At 41.7% G+C, this 17,077-nt stretch overlaps 1 protein-coding gene across 5 annotated transcripts in view; it reads right to left on the bottom strand.

The window, feature by feature from the left end:
- Positions 1-17,077, bottom strand: part of SCHIP1 (schwannomin interacting protein 1) — a 312,923-nt gene that overhangs the window by 52,035 nt on the left and 243,811 nt on the right. For 2 of the 5 annotated variants that reach the window (XM_075202061.1, XM_075202063.1), the window contains one exon: positions 7,655-8,239. In XM_075202061.1, coding sequence (XP_075058162.1) covers positions 7,655-8,239 — 585 coding nt within the window. Of the gene's footprint in view, positions 1-7,654; positions 8,240-9,771; positions 9,897-17,077 lie in introns of those variants that run through there. The other 3 variants (XM_075202062.1, XM_075202064.1, XM_075202068.1) reach the window with 3 other exon arrangements.

The raw sequence follows: 17,077 nt of genomic DNA, 5'->3' as shown, positions 1-17,077 counted from the left end.
GAAACAAAACACACAATAGGCATTTAACGTCTCCAGGGCTTCAGTGTCTTCTGATCAGTGCCCTCTCCTGGGACAGTGAGAACTACTGTGTATACTCCGGCTGTGTGAGCACATCCTTTACCATCACATACCTTACACAATGTTTCTCGTAACTCGCCTCTGCCAGCTTGTTATTGTATTTCTTTATAACACCTTTCTTATTTTACCTAGTATATAAATATTTTTTGACTGCAGTGTTTGGGTCCATAAACACGTCAGACACTTATTTCCATAAACTTAAGTGTGACAGGAGTCTTCCACCTGCAGAATGAATGGGGCCTACACAAGCCCCCTTCCCTTACACTAGAACATAACTGGGTACCCTTACATTTGATCAGAGTCTATACATTTAGTAGTACACATTGGTAACAACGAAGGCTTCAGTAATGATGAAAGAAGGGCCCAATGAGAGGAGAACCAGCTCCTGACAGAATTGAGTGCCAGCACGGTGGCTAATTGGTTAGCACTTCTGCCTCACAGCACTGGGGTCATGAGTTCTATTCCTGACCATGGCCTTATCTGTGTGGAGTTTGTATGTTCTCCCTGTGTTTGCGTGGGTTTCCTCCGGGTGCTCCGATTTTCTCCCACACTCCAAAAACATACTGGTAGGTTAATTGGCTGCTATCAAAATTAACCCTTGTCTCTCTCTCTGTCTGTGTGTGTGTGTGTGTGTATGTTAGGGAATTTAGACTGTAAGCTCCAATAGGACAGGGACTGTCGAACGAGTTCTCTGTACAGCGCTGCGGAATCAGTGGCACTATATAAATGGTGTTGATGATGATGATGATGGCCATGCAGAGCAGAATAGAAGAGGGTGGGTGTGTGCCCCACCTCCCCTAAAGGTGTTGGCACCAAGAAGGTTGAATTACTATTGAACAAGTTCCCAAATGCTTAACAATATAAAGGACTATACCTTTCTATCCCTGGCTTCGACTGCATTAGTGGATAGCCGACACAGGACACTATCAAAATAAAGTAAAATAAGAGCCTAGGCTTATATAATAAATACATCCACAGTGGTGTAATGGCTGAATAGAGTTTTCTTTTTGGATTCTCTAAGATAACAAAAATAAAGCTGTACTATCTTTTAAACAAAAGCCTGTACAGAAACAAGCACAAAATGTCCCCCAAGCCCACATCTTTCTGGAGGCTCCCAGAGATACATTTGGCATTTACAATCTTGTATTTCCAGCTGGTTTTAGGAATGTCTCCCTGGTTAATGGCGTCTTTGATGTCCACACACCCACATTCTATCTCCCACTATTAATCCTTCTGTTATCTCAGGAGAAATCAATACTGCAACTAATGACCTTTCTTTGTCCCCTGAACTCACTCCCACGTTCTTCATTGCTGATTTATTTCTGAACAATCAAAGAGATAGGATAGAGAAACATTGAATTTTGTTATAAAGAGCACACACATTTGTAGAATAAAATTATTTGTATATGTGAATGTACATTTTATACACTGTCTTCTAAGAACAAGGGGGCTACACAAATGGCAGAGCTATAAAGTAAAAATAAAAGCACAAACTGTGAGATTATTCCCTCTTTGGCCTACTGGAAGCTTCTAACACTGTTATATATTACCCAGCTGGGCTGTAAGAGAACATATCAATCCTTACAGCCATCTCTGTCAGGGGGCATATTAGTAAATTACTTCTCAACCATGTTTCACGGCAATCCCAAATTGGAAGTTCTGCTTCCTCATTGGCGAATGTAATAGTCTAGATGTCCAAATGCTGTAACATTTTCAACATTCTCCTTAGGAAGTGTATCCATCACACCTGTCATCTCTGTCATGCTTGACAGCTTCTCCATTTGTTCAGGACAATGGCTAGTAGCAGGAATATCAGCAAGTAAGAGAGAACATCCCAGCAATGTGACACCCCAGCAATAGTCACCATAATTTGCATCTGCAAAATACAGAAATCATTTCATTTCTACTAAAAAAAAAAAAAAAAAGTTTTACAGTTCTAAGCTATGTTATAGTGTCTGCAATCAGATGGACATGCTGATTGTTATAAGGTCTAATCACAGGTCTCCCTCAGAGTCTGACTCAATAGATCATTATACCCAGGCTGTGACTACAGCACCTGCTGTCAATCTTACTGCAATTTTAATTAACACCTGTATTCACATATTCCCCAATGAGCTGCATCCTGCCTACACAAGCTTTTATACAGCAAACAGAAAAGCCAATTGCACATTAATTTTCATCATGAAAAAAAACACAAACTCCTAACACATGAACATTGACTTTGCTACACAGCTGACTCTACAAAGACAGTTTTCTCTTTTAATATACTATACTACATGTGCAGCAGGAAACACAGAAATAACAGGTTCCAGATGCAGCTATAATCTGGAATTATACAACTCAAAGGGGCATATTAAATTGTTAGCGAGACGGGTGAAAATCCCGCGCTCTAAAAAAAAACAAAAATCCTGCGCTCGTTTTAAAAAAAAACCTGCTCAATTCAATTGTTAATATTGCATCCACCCCCTCGCGCTCTATTATTGGTCCTAGCGAGTTTGAAATGAGGAGTGGTTGAGGCAGTCATTTTAGTATAAAAAATTTAGCAAATTAATTCAATCAAGAATGGCCCCAGCACTGCACAAGAGAATGGGCCCCCACACTGCAATCAAGAATGGCCCCAGCACTGCACAAGAGAATGGGCCCCCACACTGCAATCAAGAATGGCCCCAGCACTGCACAAGAGAATGGGCCCCCACACTGCAATCAAGAAGGGCCCCAGCACTGCAAGCAACAGTGCCCCCCTCCCCCCTCCCCCTGGACAGCAGATTAAAAGATTTTACAAGGAGGTAAATTTTTTGCCATTTACAAACATTTCTAGAACACTGGCCAAGCATGGACATTTGTAAGGTACAGATATTTGTGGCACAGTGGGCAAGCCGGACATTTCTTCGAAGGTACAATAATTTTTTGGACTTTGCGTAAATGAGTGTGTGTAGGTAAAGCATCATAAAACTGAGGATTTCGTCCATGGTGAGTATTTTGTTTTGGGTTTTTTTTCAATAAAAATCTATGGTGTACATGAGGGTGTTTACTGTATTTCTTGGGGTTTTATTATTTTTAATAAAGATTTGTGGTTGGAATGAGGGTGTTGTGCTTTTATTTAACATTTTACTTTGTGGAACTACAGATCACAGCCAGCCGTGGGTGTAAGAGCATGTTGGCACTTGTGGTTCTACAAGTGCAAACATGCCCTGGGTGCCATGGGTACGCTGGTGCTTGTAGTTAGACAAGTAGCAGCATGCCCACACTATTTAGGCCAACATGGCTGGCTGGGACATGTAGTTCCACAAATCAAAATTTATTTATTTATTTATTTTCATACAAAAACCCCATTTATTACCCTACTACCCACAGCCCAGGGGTAGTAGGAAAAGCCCTAGTGCTATCGGCACTGGGCTGGATGTCCCTAGGGGGGGGTGGCCCGCTTACATTTTTCAGCGGACCACACTCCCTAGGGAATCCAGGCCAGCGCTGAACAGTCTGTGGGTGTTTAGTCATTATGGCCGTAGGACCCAAACTGCGTTCCCCCCCCCCCCCCCTAGTGCCTATCACCACGGCTGATTTGCCTAGTGCTGGTTCAATTAAAATAGGGGGAACCCTACGCCAAATTTTTCAAAGATTTTAACTCACACATCAATAGCCTGCCAGCACTAGGGTTAAGACTAAATAGAGTGGGGAGCAAACGATTTTGGTTTTAAAAAATAAATAAATAAAATGCTACTTTTCACCGAGAGCTGACTGAGGTCAGGCACAACCACCCCCCCCCCCCTTAAAAAAAATGATATAAAAAAGTTTAAATACATGCATCACTAATGGTTTTTTCTAAAGGGGGAACTTTCAAAAAATTAATAATTATTATTACACTTTTTTAAGTACGTCTCAGTTTTTAGGTTATTTTTATGAACTTTTACACCTATTTTTTCAGTTTAATGTATGTTTTTCTTAACTTAATAAAAAAAAATTTCTTTGAGCAGACCAAGGAGGTGCGAGATGAAACAGCAGATTTGCCTGTTTCACACTCAGCGTTAAAAAACAATTGAATAGCTTTTTCCGCTGAGGGTTCGCATCCAGCCTATACTTTAACATTGACAAACGGTTGGAGCTCGATAACACCGTTTCGGTAAAAAAAAAAGAAAAAAAGATTAGAATTGCGGGAGAAGTTTCCGCGCTCGAAAATAAGGAAAAATAGCCCAAAAATTACTTAACGCGCTCGAACTTCGAAACTCGCTAACAACTGAATATGCCCCAAATAGTAAAAGGAAAATATCACTTACATTTATATTTACCCTTTAACCTCCTTGACTAGCGGAATAGTAAGAACGCAATTCTAGGGCAAATACTGTTCCCAATTTGTATCTGTCCGGATTGTGTCATCTTCCAGGCAACGGGATCAATGGACCCATTCGGCTAGACAATACTTGTCTAAACCCTTAAATTCCACATTTGGGATACAATTAACAGTTAATACTTCAGGATTCCTCAGTTAACAATGCTTGGATGAATTGGAAATGTAGTAGTGAAACAGTTCATCGGGAGGGTAGTACAGTTACACATAACCAAGTAACAATTACAGATGTCCAATACGACTGTAGACTATTGTGTCCTGACACATACTATGATCCATGCAGGAAACATTTAAGGAATAGTAGTTACTGAGGAAATGGAGTTGATCAGACTTAGATTTGTCACAACCCTACCCCTGGGCTATGTAATCCAGGTTGAGCAAAGACCTGGGAATGTGGCATCAGGAAACCAGACGCCAGCAGTCATACTATACACAGCATTGGTAGAATCCTATCTTTCTGACCTAGTGTGAAAACTAGTGATTAGAGTCATATGTATTGTTATCAAGTTGCTGGGATGTTGTCACGTCACATTGTTTTCAGCTATCATACACCCTTCCTGTTGTAAAAATAAGCTAGTAATCCTACTATAAAGTAAAACACTAAACCCCACTGCACCCGCATCAGGCACAGCTAGCTACTTAAATACATGTTTAATATATCTCTAAAATACTTTAATATGATCAAGAAGTTGGTAGTTTTCGGTGCTTAAACTGTGAAAACTAAGATTATCCCTTTCATTTAAATTCATGATTCATGGGAGGACTCCTTGTTGATTATTGTGTGCACGATTTCTTGGGACTGAATTCCATGGCACAAGCAATGTGTGATATAGGACTTTTCAAACTACAATAACAAGTAGATAGAACATTAACCTTATGCAAAGCAAGTCTAGCAGCAAAGTAACTGTGGTGTCATGGGCCTTTCTTCTCTCTTTCCTGCTGGACATCTGTATGGAGACTTTCAGGTCCAACCTGGACATTGGAGGTGATGGAGCTACAACATGAGGAGGTCGGCTGTGAGAAGATACCACAGTGGCTATGTGTTGTGATATTTGCTTTTTATACAGCTTATCACATACGTAACATGTATGTACATGGAGAATGTATAGGTCAGAGATGCTCAAACCCCGTCCTCAAGGGCTACCAACAGGGCCTGATCAACCAAAGGCTGATCAGGCTGCAGCCTGGAGCGCTGGAGTCTGGGGGGCGCAGCGTCCCCGAGGTTAATTTTTTTTCCCTTTCATTTTTTTATTTTTATTTAGGCAGCGTTGGTCCTGAATCATCGGGACCGCCCCTTGTCTAAAGGGGGCGGCCCGACTACTAGATGACAGGCAGTCTGGCAGCGATCGCTGCTAGCTGCCTGTCAGCGCGGCCGCGGGAGCTTCTTACTGTGGTCACATGAGATCAGGACTTCCACACCTCACGTGACCACAGTAAGAAGCGCCCGCGGCCGCGCTGACAGGCAGCTAGCAGCGATCGCTGCCAGACTGCCTGTCATGTATAGCGCTGGAGAGAAGACTGCTGCCCAGGAACAACAGGTAAGTCCTAATGTTTGGGGGCGGAGGGGCTGGTAACAAAGCTAAAGGGGCAAGTAAAGAGGCTAATGGTGGCAGGTGACATTGCTAATGGGGGCAGATAATTCTAAAGGGGCAGGTGAAGAAGCTAATGGGGCAAGTAACAATGATAATAGGGGCAGATAGCAATGCTAATGGCTAAAGAGGCTAATGGGGGCAGGTAATGCTAATGGGGGCAGATAATTCTAAAGGGGCGGGTGAAGAGGCTAAAGGGGGCAGTTGACAATGCTAATGGGGTCAGTTGAAGAGGCTGAACGGGGCTGATGAAATGGTTGAGGGGACTATTTAAAAAAATAAAGCAGCTTGGGGGGGCATAATCTTTGTATTGTGTGACGGTTATGAGGATGGTCTCTGTGGTTCTAGGGTCATTAGAATGCAAAATTTTAGTCAGATGGGGCTGATAGAGGTTTATATTTGATTATAGCTCTTTGACAACAATTTTCATATATTTTATTGCCTACATATGCCTGTGCTATGGGGTAGTTTTATATATCCATAATGGACTGTTGTGTTTTGGAGCCTAATCATTCAGGCTTTGTTAACATTTAGCATTATAATACAATTGCTGCATATTTTCAAAACAGGACCCCGACTTTCCAGAAGCCAGCTAGAAGACAACAAAGCTGCAAGAACAGGGAAGAGAGAATGCACAATCTCTCTAATTTTGAATGCTGAATATACATATTCAGGAGTATTCCTATACACTTATATTGGGGGGGGGCGCTGCGGCGGTAATAGCCTAGGGCGGCTGAAACCCTTAATCGGGCCCTGGCTACCAACAGGTCATGTGATCAATGCAAAAACTCTCACCTGATTTATGGCAAGTTCAGAGTTACGTGGTCACTGCATATAGCCCACATCATCTACTCAGCTACCTAAAGTATAATAGGGATGAGATTTGTTCTATTCTGTGGTGGCTGCAGGTATAGTGTTTGGTCTACTCCCACTTGTTCACATCAGGTCACTATACACATAGTGACTAAATTATTTGCACATAAAAGCACTGAGTGCCTTCCTGAGCTGCATTGCATACTTATTTAATATCAATATTGTTACATTCTTGTTCTGGTGCTAATCTATTAGAGAGACCAGTAATGATAGCATTTGAAGAGTCCTCAAATTCATTTCCAAATTTAAAACTCAATAAAACTGAATCCAAAATTTCCATATTAATATTGTCGGAAAGATCTGTAATATGTTAATCCAATAGAAATTGGAATTTGGTCAGTCAAGCTCTACGGATGAAGCCAATCTACAGTGAAAGAGATTTATAACTTTAGGACAACCCCCCCAGCATTGCTAGATGTATTCCCCTCTCCTATAGGGGTCGCTTGATAGAACCCTATGACACTTCTCGAAAGTATACACTACAAACTTTTCAGACACTGGCAAGTGGGGTTGTCTTAAACAGAAATGCCCAACCACTTTCCATTTTTACACAACTGACGACAGAGTTTAAGGACAGAAAGTTGAACTTATTTTAACCATTACTTAAACTATATAGCAGTAAAAAAAAAGCATATGCTAAAAGTTCTCTTAAAGAGGACATCAGCCATGAGACTTGCATTTTGCTCTTGCATGTTATGGAATGTTCTTAGTCTATATTTATAATAGTCTTTTTAACACACAAAAAAAGAAACTCATTGAGAAAACTTACGGATGTGTAGTTTGACCTGGCCTGTTTCTGGTTCCGGGACTCCTGTTCCTGGAATTGCAGTCCTGCAAGGTGCTTCTCTAAAGCTTCCCAGTCCATTGTAGGAAGCTGGGGCTCCTCCCTCAGGAGGGCTTCTGAACCAGCAAACGAGTTCAGTTGAAGTCCTTTGCCAGAGTTATTCTGTGGCTTAGGAGGACTGTGCTTTGCTTTATTTGGGGGTTTCCCAGTTACTATGTTCCCATTTAGTTTGTGCCGATGGGAAAGGTTTCCATTGGTAGCAGAAAGATTTCTTCCTTTAACATCCTCAAACTCTTCCGCTAAGCTCCTGCCAGTGGCAGTCCTCGCAAAACAATTGTCCTTAGGAAAGCCATCATTAAGGCCAGCTTCTTCTTCTTCCTCGTCTTCATCCTCCCACTCATCGCTCACCTTGTCCACCATATAGTCCTCCTCATAGTCCTCCAGGGCTGCCAGCTCCAGGCTGGGGGAAGACTTACAGTCTGAGCAAGGGGTCACTTTGTTGGAGCTGGATTCGGAACTTGAGCGGCTACAAGCATCACTTCCTAAATCCATGCCATCCTCTCTGTAATCCTGGGTGTGAGCGCAACACACAAAACAAAGAGAGACAGAGAAAGAAGAAAGAAAGATTAATATGTTGCTTTGTTTACATCAAAGTCAAGCACCCTGTCTATACTTGCTCTCTGCGAGTAAAAAAAACCCCTCAACATGAAGCAACTGGAAACTGTCAGCAAGAATATCCATCCCCTGAGGCTGTAAAGATTCCAGTCCTCCCACTCCATGAGCTGTACTCTAGTCACAGCCAGAAGCAGCACAATCATTTACATACATATGCTGATGAGAAGCAGTGTCCTCAATATTAAAAGTCTTAATACACCTTGTGACAATTAATTACCATTATGTTCAGTCACTGTATGCCCCATGTTCATATTGGGACATATTTGAGGTCTAATTTCTGCAGTCTCATTTAGCATTATACATTCTGGGTCAAGTGGAGGATTACATTTATAGATGGATGTATGCATATTTATACAGTGCTTAAGCTTGGGTACTTAGCACAGGCTTCATCTATACAGTAACAAGAATAAAATGACAATACTAGAGATCATTACAATACAAGGAGACATGACAGATGATCCCAATCGAAGGAACTTACAATCTATCCAGGAGACGAAATGAAAATATACATGGAAAACAGTGTCACTTAGGAATATAAAATATAACTCTAAATAAGAATATATTATAGACACATGTACACACTGAATTCTTGCAGCCAGAGAAAATTATTGAACACCAGGCAAGTATTTGGCACAACTACACAATAAACTGATAAACATACAGTAAACCATTAATAGCATTCCGTTAACCAATTAGCAGATTGATGTAACAGAGTAAGATTAAAAATGTAATATGTGGATACAATGGATTTATTTTCCAACCTATTGAAATCACACTGCAACAGCATGAATAGGCAATTCATTTTGGTTCACTACCTTCTATGAACATTATAAAATAAATGTATAATCTCCAACTACATTCTTTTACAGACCAGTCATTTGCGGCTTATCTACCACATCTCAATTTAAACTATTTTAACCATACAGTTACCTTAGACAGACGTAAGCTGGCACTTTTAGCATCTATACTGTGGCTTTGCAACAAAGTGCAGGCCATGAGACGTTGCAGACAATAAACAAGCATGCAGAATACTAAATCTCGCTCAGCAGCAAATAATGATAAGATTTAGTAATCAGAGGATTAGCCACACACACATTTATCTATACCCTGTGTAGACCAATCTACCCTAATGCTCCTTGCTGATACTTCAAACTTAGATTTTTCCAGTACTGTAGTTTGTTTCCTGTCATCCAGAAGTGGATACACACTAATATACACATATATTATTTCTTATATGTTCACCAATGATTCCAGAACAGATACAAACTCTACATACATACATTCCTATTCCAATTCATGGCTACAAGCATAAATGATACATAGACACATATACATAAAGTAGATGTACTTTGACATATCTGTACAGGTGACACTCCTATATGGCATTGTCCTCACATGTCATCCAGCCCACCGTGATCCTCCCCTACCTGATGCACGGAGCCTGTACCTTATAACCCTTCATCCCTGAGCGCTGACTGCTCCCTCCTCCTCCTCCTCTGTCCTCAGCACTGGAAGATCCTAAGCTCTGGTTACCGGCGCCGCCCGGCACAACGCATCCACAGCTACGGAAACTCCTCACTCCCAACACGTCACTGCGTAAAGTGCCGGGAATAGGAATTCCGGAGGATACGTACGTACTTAGTGTGACTGGGATGCCGGCTGCTGTATATACTGCGCTTTTGTGTAGCTGCTGCGGGTCGTAGCGCCATCTAGCGGCCACAGTATGGGTAAGTCAGGGCGCGCCCTCCCATTACATAGGGCACAAAGCTCTTTTCATGTATTTGGAAAGTTAGGAGTATGAGCACGTGGGTGAAAAGCAAACCAGCTATTTTAAAGAAACATAGTTTTATTTATGTGAATAATTTTAACGGGATTCAGAACCCATCTGATTATGCAGAGTATTCATTTCACAGGCAAACCGAGGGGAGGGGGGTTCCGGGGTTCCCAGTGACTGGAAACCCCTCTCCAAGCCTGGGGAACTGTATAATTGAGGTGGCTGGACCCTGCTCCGCTTCACACAGGTCTGCTTGAAAAGGGAGCTCTGCGTGCACCTAACAGTAGTGCATGCAGCATTGCCCATGTATATTATGGGGATAGGAATTAGAGAGCAGCGAAGTACTGTCTAAAATTATAGCCATGCCCCCATTCATGCTGGTCATGCCCACTGGCAGCATGGTGTGGAAACCCCACTCTACAAATCCTGCGTTTGCCCCTGCATATATTTACTGCAATCTCCAATATGAACCATTTCGTTACATACAGAATGGTGTGCTGGCGACCTACACTTATTTTCTTATTGCATTGTATCAGGTGGTCATTTTTAATTTACCTTCCAAATGGACCGATTTTGGATTTGAGGGGACTGTCCGCCTATTGTCACCTTTGTCCCAATCCCAGGGAGTTGGGACTGATGTACCTGTTCATGCACCTGTGTATTTTGCATTTAAAAGGGTTGTTTTTAGGGCTGGAGATAGGAAAGTTCTAGATATGACCTTGCCCATCGCATGTATTCTTGCCTACTATTCAGATGCCCTAGAGGAGATCCCAAGGGAAGGTCCAAAGGACAAGTGCAGGGGCTGTGACAATGTCATTTGCACCATCACAGTCCTGTCCCCTGCTGTGAAACGGTGTGTTTGACGTCATTGCAGGAGGATGAGGTTATGATGTGATTTAGATCTTCATGGTTCTGCCCATGTCCAAAGATAGTGGTGCAGGATCTGGGGTGGTGGCCTAGTCTCCCATGAGTCTGGGAAACTCCCCTAAATGTCTGAGTCTCAGTAGGCCAGCATGGCATGACAACACTTATTTTTCTGATTATATCCATGACAATGATGGATGGTATGCTCCCAACTGCACATATTCTGAGGGACAGTCCTGACTGATGGACCTTGAAATGGGCAGGACTTACATTGAAGTGGTCTTCATCAGAATGTGAGCATGACTGTCTGGAAAGTGGGCATGGATGGGGTGGATCAGGTGGGGGTCTGCATGAATCTGGTGCATGGTTTGTACAGAACAGGGGCAGGGTTTAAATTATCCAGATTTTGCCGGGATAAATATGGAGAGAAATGTTAAAATCTACTTTCTTAAAACAAGCTTTCTAGAGAACTGTAATCTTCGTTATGATATCCTGAACATTGTTTGTTCAAATATAAAGTATCATAACATGTCCAATTACTGGTAGACCATAATGTTGGATCAATATTATATTGAACTGGGTAGTGCTCTTGCAGTGGATCCCTCCCACCTACTTATTGTGATCTATGTCTGGACACCCACCGCCATGCTCATGTGTTTGTACACTATATGAATGACTCATGGCAGGCAGAAGTACAAATTATACATAAACCACAGACAGCATTCTGACAAAGTCAGCCTCAAACCTGTCATATTTCCTTAGCAAATTTCACCTTTTAAAAATACAATTTTCTGCTGGTACATAACAACAAAGCTAAGGATGGGATTAGCAGCTCAATTGTAAGTAGTAATTGGTCAATTTCCCTTGACATTACCGAACCCATTATTTTTATCTCATCTCTGTACAATATAGCGAGGTAATGGCATACAGTATTTTTACATCACATTAATTTGTTTTGCAGGATCAACATTTTTACTTTGTTTTATTTTGAATCTAAATGCATTGTCGGTTGGCGTCTATGTTACTTTGACAGGATTTTTGTCAAATTCTAACCCAAGGTGCTACTGCAGTGGTGTTCAGTATGCGGTCCACAGGCTGCCGCTACCTGGGGAGCATTCTCCTGCAGCCCCCAGGTCTGTGCCACCATTCTGCCTCTTTCTCTGCATTGTTACAAAGCAGATAATAAGACTGAATGGAGCAGCTGGCTTCCGGGTCATGTGACCTCCTTGGCACACTGCGGGGATGACACGCAGCACAACCAATCAGAGGAGTGGTAAGTGCAGTGCATTCTGCATCATGTGCTCTCCTCCTTCCTCTGTGGGCTCCAGCTGTGCAGAGTGGCATGTGGGGCAGGTCTGAGTGGCATGTAGTGGAATTTTGGAGGAAGTGAAGGGCATGTGGGTGCATTTTGTAATGATTGGTCCATATCTCTCAACATTTAGAATCATGAAATTGGGACAAAATAAGATCTGCCCCCTACTCTGCCCCACCCCATCAGGATGCCCACCAAATTCAGGACAGTTGAGAGGTGTGGGGGTGCCTATGTTGTTTTGGAATATTTTTCTTTGCTGAAATTGAGGGCAATGTGTAGTGCTTATGATTATTAGAGAAGCAGAGATGCGGCCCTTGAAGTATATCAGGTTGCTCATCGCTGTGTTACTAGCTAATTAGACTTTATTTTCTTAGCCTTCTTGGTCTTTCCCTATTTTTCCAACCACACACTTGCCTGTCTCTTATTTCCTCTCCTCCCTTTTCTTTGCATAATCCAGTTTTAAGTTTCTCTGATATGCACTGGAATATCATTTTCATTTTCTTGATAATGTTACACAGCAGATAAATATTTTGCTTTATCTGCCATGGCTGCATTGATATAGCTGATTCTTTTTGATAGAAAAAGTCAATGACTACACAATAGAGATGTGCTGAAAATCTGACAGACACAGGTTACAAATTTTCTCAGTGCCTGCTCCCTTGTGCTGGCTGTGGGAACCCATCTGACTAGAGGAGCCATAGCATTCCATATCTCCTTCATTAAGGTGCATTCAGCCCTGCTCACTCTCAAAATTCTCCAAGTGCTGCAGCTTGGAAAAAAAGATCATTGGGGAGGGAAGTGGGAGCCGGTATCTTCAGACCTACCCAAAACAATAGGCTCCAGGTTTATTTGTTTGAGGGAGGATTTTCCCCATCCATTTTAAGAAAGCCATTCTTATCAGACTGTGCAAGTTTTTTTTTGATGATGGAGAAACCTATTATAGTTATAGAAAGGAAAGCAAAAAAATGAGTAACTTTGCAGCTTGGCAAAACCATGTTGCACTGGCGGGAGAGGTCTATATAGAATGTGGGGACAGATTTATAGTTGGGATAGGGCATGTCCTAGATCATCTTTAAATTTCAATGTAACAATAAAGCTCTCAAGCACTTGTGTACTACATGAAAAATCAGCAAGAATTTAACTTATGTGGAAAATAATTTGCATTGTACATGGTTCGTCCAAGAGCAAATTTAGTTCTTTTTTTTGCTTTACTTTCCTTAACAAATCAGGCCCCAGGAGTGTTTTTTTAGGGACATAAAATATTAAAATGTGTGTTTATGTTTTTTTTATGTTTATTTTGACTTTATATTATGTTTAAAGCACTAATATATGTATGAACAGTGAGTCTGCACATAACCCGCTCCAGTATTCTGCATAATGAGTGAGAGGAATATCACCTGACAGCTGACTGAGACTCACACATTGTTTAAAATAGACCTGTTTTTACATTGGTGGGGGTACAATCTAGATAGCGTTTTGCCAGTTGGGGCAGCTGCAGTTCCCTCCTACACATATATCTATTTGCTGCACTTGTCTCATGCATGCTGCCTACCTCACATCATGCCACACACACATACATGTATGTGGGCAGAGCTTGAGCAGTTCATTCCGGCGCAATCTCCTTCAAGCTTTGAAAAGTGGCTTTGCCTCGATTAGACCAAGGAAATTTGCTCCATGTATATTCAACTGTTGTATACAACTGAATCAGTGAAGTTTTTTAGTAAATATGCATGTGTGCAATGCCATTGTTTGTTGCAGTACTTCTCGTTTAAACCCTGACATACACATTGTGAATGGCTTTAATGTAGAATTCCAAACCTGGAATTGTGGACCGGGAGTAGAGTGGCAATCTGTTCAGTTTGCACATTGATACTTTTAATTATATATGTCAATACCTTATTAATTTCTTTTTATAAACATTTAATCATGGACACAATTAGAGCAAATAATTTCCATGTATTTATTTTTATATAGCTAGGATATAGTAGGAGGAAATGTGGCCACACATGGGTCTATCCTGTTGCTCCGAAGCGGTCCGTGAAGGCACTCCGCGGGGATGCGTCTCCAGTAAGTTTTTCTTGCAGAGGAGCGCAGGAAAATCATAAGTGTTTCTGGTACCGTACGTAGTACCTGGAAATTAGAACACCAGCATATCGCGTAAAGCTCCTACAGAGCCTCATGCAGAATTAAATCCCTCCCAGAGCGAATCACATTGCCCCTTGAGGAACATTGAATGTAGATCTGGGCCAGGTTTATGTTTGTAACAGTTGCAGGTATGCAGCATGCAAGTGAACTAATTGGAAAGCAACAAAGCAGCGCATATTTAATATGTGTCTGGTTTAGAATATGTGCCCTCACTAGTCAGAGATCCATGGACACTCACTCACACATTACTTACTCTACTTCACTACCACTTCCTACAAGTGTGACCCTACAAGTACCTCATCTGTCCTTAGCTGCCACCTGGACAATTACCAAGATATGTGAAATACCATATATGGCCTCCATAAATTATCCCTATACAGACAGCATTAGTAACACTGTAGTTCGCTGGCCATAATAACCATATACAAATGCAGCTTTCCTTGACAATAACATTTTTGTTCACGATAGTAATAATTGAATTTAATGTTGGTACTTTTCGAAAGTGACTTCAAAGTTCATTTTATTTTTGTATGTTATGTTACTCAGAGTGTGCTGCACATCCATTAAAAGCATAGGCCGAGACCCGATCCCCGCCAGCCTTCCGTGGAGAAATGCATTTCTGAGCAATGTAATAAAAAGCTCCACACACACAAATGTGACATGTAATAAAAGTGTTTTCACCCTATTATGATTTATTTAAGCCATAAATAAGGCTAAACAGAGCAGTATTTTTGAGAAAAGCTGAATAGTTTATTTAATTGAAAGGGGTAGGAGTTTGGATTACACTATTGCATAGTTGTTTAAGCCTCTCCACAGACTGAGGCTACTTTTTGTGTGTGTGGAGGTTGGTCCTAAGTGCCGAGACGGTGATCTGCCCTGAACAGACCATTGAAGTGCATGTGTAAAAACCAAGTTATTTTGCATGTGTACCTCATAGATTACCTCCATTGTGCTGTGTGAGTAACTCTCCCCTCTTTACTTACTCACCATTCTTACAGCCTACAGACCAGAGAGAGGGTAACAGGGAGCAGAAACACCACATGAAAATCAGTATTCACTGTGTCATGTCTTGTCCTGAGCATGACTAGTAATTAGGAAACGTGGTCTCAGGTGTTGGGAGAATTGGGTTCGGTAGCGAGCCCTGAGGCTTTACTGAGAAGCCCTGCAAACCCCGAAGAGCAGTGGTAGAGATAGTAAAGGGGTGTTTAATTAATTTGATATTTACATTTGGTTGTCTTAAAAGGAGTGCTCAGCTGGCTGTGTCTCTCTGTATGGAGCATGGGTGTCTCTAGGGCTGGAGACACTGTGGCTCTTGGAAAGTGACACAGGACAGGCAGCTGGAGATTGCTGTTCTGCACTGTAAGTACAGGTATACCTTCACAGTCACTGAGGGAAGGAGTCTCAAAGGAAGACTGATAGGTGGTTATGTTCCAGTTTGTATAACCGTCATGGAAGATACCCTGTTAAAGCATCACTAATTTTAAAATAAAAGATGACTCAATAAGTCCTGAAAAGAATTTACTGTGTGCTCCTCCATAGGGCAGTGACATTGATCCTGACAGCTGTCTATGGCAGCACATAAAATGTGTTCTCCATGCGCCGTACTTGTATTCTTGCTCTACCAGATCCTACCAAACTAAAGGAAGTAACTGAATAAAACACATTAAACTGTTTTAAAATGAGGAATTTACAGAGTCCTAAAGTGAGCTGAATAACCTTGAAGAATGTGGTGTTCGTCCTCTCCTACACCTCTGATCTGCTGGCTGTTCAGATAACGTTAGAGCAGAGCGACCCTTGATAGATTGCTGGCATACCACACTAGTAAGCAGTGATAATGAGCAAGAAAGCAGTCTGCATGTAATAAAGCCACAGCCTGTATGCATTGTGAAATTAAAGTATTGACGTTGTATATAATTTCATCTTTAAACATACCTCTATGTAGTTTACAGTATATATTGGCCATATGTACAGCACTTGATTTGAATAATCACACTGTCAGCCAGCGACAGCTTTAAATGGGTTTTCCACCTTAAAGTCCCATAACCACCAGGAGCTAACTAGCTAATCCCCCTCCCTGGAGCCCTGGAAGCTGCCCATGCAGCCATATGTCCTGGGGCTGTGTTGTTTGTCTAACAGCCCAACTGAAACCCAGGGCTGTCTGACAGCGTGGTGGTGCTGGGTCATCAGTTGTGGGAGGACTAATCAAACTTCTTGGGAAGAGGTACACTTACAAACAAAGGAATTCTAGACTAATCGTTCGATCTGTTCTTAGATCTGGCTGCCTAAAACAAAGGAGCTCAGATGAATGATTAAATGTAGCGAGTAGCTGGGTACGATTAGCCACACCACTGATCTGCTTTCATTTGTTCCTGTTCTCCTTTTGTGCAGTTTGTGTCAAGTAATCAGATTACCTGAACTTGCCTGAGAATGCTAATTAATTACCTGGATATCCTGTAGCCTCTCTCCTGAGGTCTACTTAGTCCTGTTTACTGCTTCATCCTGAGTTAGGTTTATTCACAGCCAATAATCCTGCTGTGTGTGCTCTCCAACTGATCAGGGGATGTTACATAATACATATACCTAATTGATGACTGCTTGCTATGGGCAGTACAAATTTGATGAGATCTCAACCAAACCC

This window comes from Mixophyes fleayi, chromosome 3 (assembly GCF_038048845.1).
Source record: "Mixophyes fleayi isolate aMixFle1 chromosome 3, aMixFle1.hap1, whole genome shotgun sequence".
NCBI lineage: Eukaryota > Metazoa > Chordata > Amphibia > Anura > Limnodynastidae > Mixophyes > Mixophyes fleayi.
The sequence above is the reverse complement of the archived record's forward strand: the minus strand, read 5'-3'. Positions and strand labels throughout refer to the sequence as shown.